This window comes from Trematomus bernacchii, unplaced genomic scaffold (genome assembly GCF_902827165.1).
Source record: "Trematomus bernacchii unplaced genomic scaffold, fTreBer1.1, whole genome shotgun sequence".
In the NCBI taxonomy this organism is placed as follows: Eukaryota; Metazoa; Chordata; class Actinopteri; order Perciformes; family Nototheniidae; genus Trematomus; species Trematomus bernacchii.
The window spans coordinates 7,321,728-7,328,670 of NW_022987689.1; the positions used below are offsets into that span (position 1 = coordinate 7,321,728).

The following is a 6,943-nucleotide window of genomic DNA, read 5'->3' on the forward strand; positions in this document are numbered from 1 at the left end:
AATAAGTAAAATAAGATATTAAATTGTATCCACACAGGAGTAATAGGTGTGAGGCACCAATTACTTATTTATTTATCCTTTCTAAATATTAGAAATTGCCTTTCTAAATGTACCAACTGATCTCCTGTTGCTTTACACGTTTGAGTGATCCCTTAGTGTGTTATGTCCCACTCCAATATTTCTTTTCTGCAGGGATTACATCCAATGAGAACAAGGACATGAACATGAATTTGTCCTTGGCCTAGTTTAAGTGCAATCAAAAGAAGAAAAAAATATGCTTTGGTTTTGATGGTTTTTAATAAATGTGTGCAAAAGGAAAAAGCACAAATCCTTACACTGGTTTCACTTTGTAGGGCCTTCATAAAACACATATCCAATGCAACATGTGCATAGTCTATCTTCTCATAAAAATCAACTCCATACATTATAGATCTTTCTAAAATCCTTATCTCGCCCTTTCTCGACTTTGTTTTGTTCAAGGATATAATTCTGTCCTACAGTTAGATGGTGCCCTCTGTTGGAAGAAGAACTAAACAACAGCTTTTCTGCATTTTAAGACCAAACCCAGTCAGATTTCAACTACAGTAAAACTACTATATTATTATTATAAATACTTACTTTTGACACATCAGTAGCATATAATATACTCAACTTTTACACCAATAAAAAATATTGCTTCTAAATGTGCTTATGTGCAGTATACATAATGTACTGAGCCATAAGGGTGAACTTGCAGCAACAAATGATAGAGTATTTCATTTCCTAGTGGGTAGGGAGAATAAACACATGTGCGGGGTAACTGTACGTCTATTCCTCTCAGCCTCTCCTCCTCCACCAGGCTCATTAAAGCCAGTCACAATCTCCCTTAATACAGGCTCCACATCTCCAGATTAGGGTTTGATCAACATTTGTTTGGCATTAGCAACATTTTATTGTCACATTAACTTTGCTTATCTCCTTTCACACAAACTTTTAGCTGGTTTGTGACAGATCAGTGAATGCATTTTTCTAATTCCAGAGCAGCCTGCTTTTTGTTGCAGTCCAATGTTTCAAAGAAACTGACGCTTTCCCATTGCAAAAACATGTTGAGGCATGAATGTGTTATAATTCCAAAGTGATCCTATGAGATTGTCCCTCCTCAGTGAGCGATTAACACCAACATCACACAAGCCTTTTGCTTAAAGCTCCAAAAACAAAGATATACGGTAATTAGCTGAGGACTTTAGTGGAGAATGTTGTAATAGCTAAAAAGCAAGATACTTCCCTCAGGAGCTGGTGGAGAGAAAATAAGACAACTAAAAGTAAATTCATTTTGGACCTGCATTTGCCCAAACGTGTTATGTAACTATTAGGGTGGTGGGAACATGAATGATGACACAATTTGGCAAAAGAGCGACAAATAGCAGTGGTCTCTGCCGTTTCCACATACTGTTTTTTCTGTTTTTCACTACCTACTGTACTCAGTACCAAACATCAGACAGACAAAGTTAGTAACTAGATGATGAACGTGAAGGATTTCACAGCCAAAGAGCCCACCATTTCCCCCTAGGAGTTGAAATAGACCAACAGCAGAGCTAAAAGAGAGTTACATGTAACATCCTTATGTTCCTCAGAAAAAACACAACTCCAAAGGTTTCTTCGTCTGCTGGATGTGTGAATAAAACATATTACATTCTACTTAAAAGCTGATACAGTACATCCACGTTGTTTTCAACTTCTGCTGTCCACTAGAAACTAAAACAAATGTGTATGAAAGAATAAAAACAGCAAAAACTACTATTTTTGGGAACAATCAATTCAACGTTTTTTTCTTACTTTAATACTTTCAAAGCATAAATTCATAGGGAATTTATATTAATACATATATATAATATATTTATAACAGTGTCTGTACATTCATAACACACAGTTAATATTAAAGGTAGGGTATGGAAGTTTGAGAAACCGGCTCGAGATCGCTAGAATTTGAAAATACACGACCGGAGAAAATCTGCCACTTCCGTGCGCAGTGCGTCACTCGGTGGGCGGTGCTAACAGATCACGTGACAAAGGTCGCAGCGGAAATGTGGCTGTACACATCTACACTGTTGTTAGGTCTGTTAGGAAGCAGAGGAGTAGTGAGAAGCATGGTAAGTGTATAGATCACAATAAAATATGTCTATCTCTGTTCCTGCTATGTTTAAAAAAAACATGTATGTGTCCGCTTCTGCTTGTACGCTGAACGTAGGTCAGATTTATCGTTTCTATTTTTAAATGCGGTGTAACGGAAAAATGGGTCCGATGTTGACGCAGCCACTAAAGCTAGGGACGTGAGGAAGCCTCAAGCTAATGTAAGGAAGGGATTTGTCAGTAGGGTTTGTAACTAACGGTTTACTGCTACAGACACGCGGAGCAGCTGAATCGCCTCACATTTCTCGGTTTTTCTGTTATGAAAGCGTCACTGTTATCAGCTAGCTGGTTGTACTGCGTTCAATCCATACGGTGTAATAAAGCGTGAAAGGATAACGATGCTGTTCAAATTGCCAATAATCCGTGGCATTGTGGCAACAGTCTTGGTTGATCTTAATTTATCTGATCAGGAGAAGCATTAGGTGCTATGCTTTCATTCCCTCGATTTTAACAATGCTGTAAAAGCATAATGGCTAATTAAATAACATTCAGTGGTGTTAAGTGTATACTCAAGTACTGCTCCTAAGTACAATTTTGAGGGACTTGGACTTTACTTGAGTATTTCTATATAATGCTACTTTGTACTTGTACTCCACTACAATTCAGACATAAATCGTGTGCTTTTACTCCAATAGCCTACATGTATTGAATACCTTAAGTTACTTTGCAGATTTGCAGGTTAATTAAATATAAACAACACTTAAATAAGACTTTAGCTACACCTGGAGTAAATTCACAAGCTACCCTGCAGTATACAAAGTAATTTCAACTAGCTGCACCTATACCAGCTTTGATAACACTTTAATACATTAATAATTATAATCAAAACATATGATACCCTACGTATTTTTCTCAAACGGTCCGATCTGCATGAGTACTTAAGACTTTTGTACTTTTACTTGAGTAACATTTTGATTGCAGGACTTCTAATTGTAACAAAGTATTCCATACACTCTAGTTCTTTTACTTGTACAAGATCTGAGTACTTTTTTCACCTCTGATAACATTACTAGATCCTTTAATATTTCTAATATGCTATGTTGGGTATGTTGCTAGACATGGGTGAAGGTCTCTTAATGTGGATTAATCTGTACTGTGTACAAGTTCAAGGATCGGAACATCAAATGTGTCACAATGTGCTAAAGTGCAACGTCCTTGCCTTTTTCTTGTCTTGACTTGCATTCACTTGACTTATCTTTCCTCAGAATTTGTGAGTCATCTTGTTGATTTCCTAGGCCTGAACTTATATTAGTTTTGCCCTTTGTTTTACTACTTCAATGGACTTTAGCCCTGAACAACCCTACTATAAGATGTCTTGCTTAATCATACACTCTAACCTTATATAATCTCTATTTTTCCCCTCCATGCAGTGCGCTCAGGTGGGAGATTGGCAGTCTGCCAAGTCCATCTACGAATTCTCTGCCAATGATATTGATGGCAATGAGGAGTCTCTTGAAAAATACAGGTGAAATAAACACATCATTTCATGTGTTCTTGTGGTTTAATAAAGGAAAGGAATTGATGACTTTAATAGAGTTTAAATTCACAGCAGTATGGTGTGGAACATTTCTTGTCATGAACAAAATAAATAAATAATATCCTAAATTGGGATCAATAAATGATCTATCTAACTATAGCAGTAGTTTGCAGAACATTTTTCTAATTTCAAACTTTATGTTATTTTTTGTTTTTCTGCTGTCAGAGGACACGTTTGCATCATTGTAAATGTTGCCTCTAAATGAGGAAAGACCAAGGTAAACTACACTCAGCTAGCTGAAATGCACGTCCGCTACGCTGAGAAAGGTTTACGCATCATGGGCTTCCCCTGCAACCAGTTTGGAGGACAGGTAATTAAAAAAACACTTGAAAAAGGGCTTCATATTTATAAACTTTACTAACACATTTTCTTTTTGTTCAATCCAGGAGCCAGGGACTGACGCAGATATTAACGAGTTTGCCAAAGGTTACAATGCCGAGTTTGTCCTCTTCAGTAAGATTGAGGTGAATGGAGACAAGGCTCACCCTCTTTGGAAGTGGATGAAGGCACAGCCAAAAGGCAAGGGAACCCTGGGAAAGTGAGTTATTGTCTTATTGTTTCTGTTTGCTTTAGAGACATACATACATTAATATGACCCATAAGTGAAATGTCTTAGAAGTGTAGCCACATTTTATCTCTAAAAGTTGGAGATACAAGTGATATTTAGATACATTTTATATCATTTGTAATTGTTTCATTGTAAGAATAAAGTTATTCTCTTTTCACATGTACCCTTATTTCTTCATTGCACTACTCTGTTCTTCTTTGTTTCTTATTCGCTCTCGGTGGGGTTGTAAAGAGTTGTTCACAGCATCGAAGAGATTGTTCTATCATGGTCATCTCATTAAAAGACTAACTGTGCGCTAGTATTAAAAAGGGAATTTAACTACTCACTTGCTACAATATTTATATCATTTGGGGGGAGGGAGGCGTGTGGTGCAGTGGGATGTGCGTTGGTGTACGGATCAGGGGGTCACAGGTTCAAACCCCACTGCAGTCAGCATGTCGTTGTGTCCCTGGGCAAGACACTTCACCCCAAATTGCTCCTGTGGGGATTGCCCACAGTATTGAGTATGTAAGTCGCTTTGGATAAAAGCGTCTAACATGTAATGTAATGTAATGTAATGTAATTTGTGTTATAAATAAAGTACCCTTATAATCTATATTCCATCCATGTAAGCTTAAAAAGTGGTGATTTGCCACAAAATCTACACATGCACCTGCTTGCTGACTGAGCATAAAGCAGTGCATTTCACCATATACTGGGAAAATACATATAACTGTCATACTGAGCATATAAATGGTCTCGGGACAGCAGCAAAGTAGAACATGCTGCAGGAGTGGCTTGAGAAGTTATCTGAATTAAATTAAGAACTATCCTCTGACTTTAACTGAGGAATTGTTCCATTGGGGCTATAACGGTGTTGTAATACTTTTTCTCTCTCTTCACAGTAACATCAAATGGAATTTCACAAAGGTAATTTGTTAATGTAGTTGGCACTATTTCTTTTTAAAATGCATCTTCAGTGATCCTCAACTACATTAAAAATACACGTGCTTATCCTTTGATATCTTATCCCTTAACAGTTTCTGATAAACAAAGAAGGACAAGTGGTGAAGAGATACGGGCCGACAGATGATCCCAGCGTAAGTGGCAGTCACTGCTTTTCAAAACATTTTTATTTTAATGTAGTTTAACATATTTCCAAAGGAACCATATAAACATTTGAATTTAAGGTTATTCAAATTTCTTTCTTTTTTTAAGAACTTGAATACAGTTTTTTTTTTTATAGCTGCATGAGAAATATCCAAATAAAACACGGTTTAATCTAATGCAAAGTGTAACAGTGGGACCAATTTCTTGCATTTGCCATTCATTTGATTGATAGTTATTTGTATTTTAGATCTTACATATATGCTTATTTTCATGGGGCCATTCCCCATTTGTCCTCTTGGTTATAGTAAAGGTCTACTTATTTCTCTTTGCAGGTGGTGGAGAAGGACCTGCCAACGTACATGTAATACTACTGTCTCCTCTTTGTTTGTTTGACTCCTGACCTCTCCCATGGTCTTTGGGGTATTGGTGTGTGTGTGTGTGTCTGGACCAGTGACGGCCTGTCTGTAAACCCAACATTGGGGAGGGCAGGCCTGATGATCAAAAACGTGCAACTAACCCCCAGAACACACCCCCACCAGACCCAGAGGACCATATGAAAGGACATTCACTAGCTTTGCAAAATAGAGACCCTTCACATCTTGCTCCATATTCAGCCATTCCCTTTTCCAATACAAACACCCACTAGTCCTTTGTCAATGTTAAGTTACAAGTATTGCCTGTGTGTCAATGTCAGTTTTATGTCAGGACAACAGACGCCATGTGTTTACACAACTCTCTGGAAAGCTACTGATATTATTTGCACTTAACTTGCCGAAGGGCCCGTTATTGTATATGTGACTCATGACTAATTATGTGATGAAGCTGGAAAATAAATGCTGTTCAGGACATGAATGCTTACCTGATTACCTACTGGCTTTGTCAATGGTGTGTTTATTATATAACTATGAATAGCTTGTCATAGCTCATGTGACCAGCTCCAAATCAATGCAGCATCGTACTACTACAATGGATAAGTAGATTTGAATTTTTCTTCACCTTCTATTTCATGTGAAAATCTTAATTTTGTTTACATTTAATGTTCTTGGTTCTCTTCAACAGCTTTGATGTGAAGTGATCTGATAACTCCAATTTGAAGAACAAATTGCAGTAGTATATCATCAATGCAGCATTGTATAACTACATTGGACAAATAGGACACATCTCTTCCTTATTGGACTTTATTCTACCTTTTTTGGATAAATATATATATTTATATTTCTTTATAATTGGGAGAATGTGTTATTTCCAAATGATGTGCCCTTATTACTCCAAATCAATGCATTGTATAACTACACTGGATAAGTAGGACACCTTTCTTTTGATTGGATTTGAGCTTCTTCCATTTTATATAAATATCTTTATGGACAAATCAGCTGGCTTTAATAGAAAGGTCTCAATTATTTTTAAAGTAGCTTCCATGTTATGTGACCTAATTGCAGGATTGCATTACTACATTGGACATGCATGACACACCTCATTGTATGAATATTGTTATGAAAGTACTGCATTTTTTAAATAGTTTCCAAGTCATGTAAACTATTTATTTTCTCCAAATCATTACAGCTATGTACTGTGGAAAA

The 6,943-nt window shown here is 36.8% G+C and overlaps 1 protein-coding gene across 1 annotated transcript; it reads left to right on the forward strand.

Moving 5' to 3' along the window:
* The first annotated feature begins 2,013 nt into the window (after window positions 1-2,013).
* On the forward strand, window positions 2,014-6,234 carry LOC117488934 (phospholipid hydroperoxide glutathione peroxidase-like). The gene is made up of 7 exons (XM_034138117.1): window positions 2,014-2,129; window positions 3,540-3,634; window positions 3,872-4,016; window positions 4,093-4,244; window positions 5,159-5,183; window positions 5,294-5,353; window positions 5,696-6,234. Exons 1-7 carry the CDS (start codon window positions 2,064-2,066, stop codon window positions 5,726-5,728), a joined length of 576 nt encoding a protein of 191 aa, XP_033994008.1. The 5' UTR covers window positions 2,014-2,063; the 3' UTR covers window positions 5,729-6,234.
* Window positions 6,235-6,943: the final 709 nt, after the last annotated feature.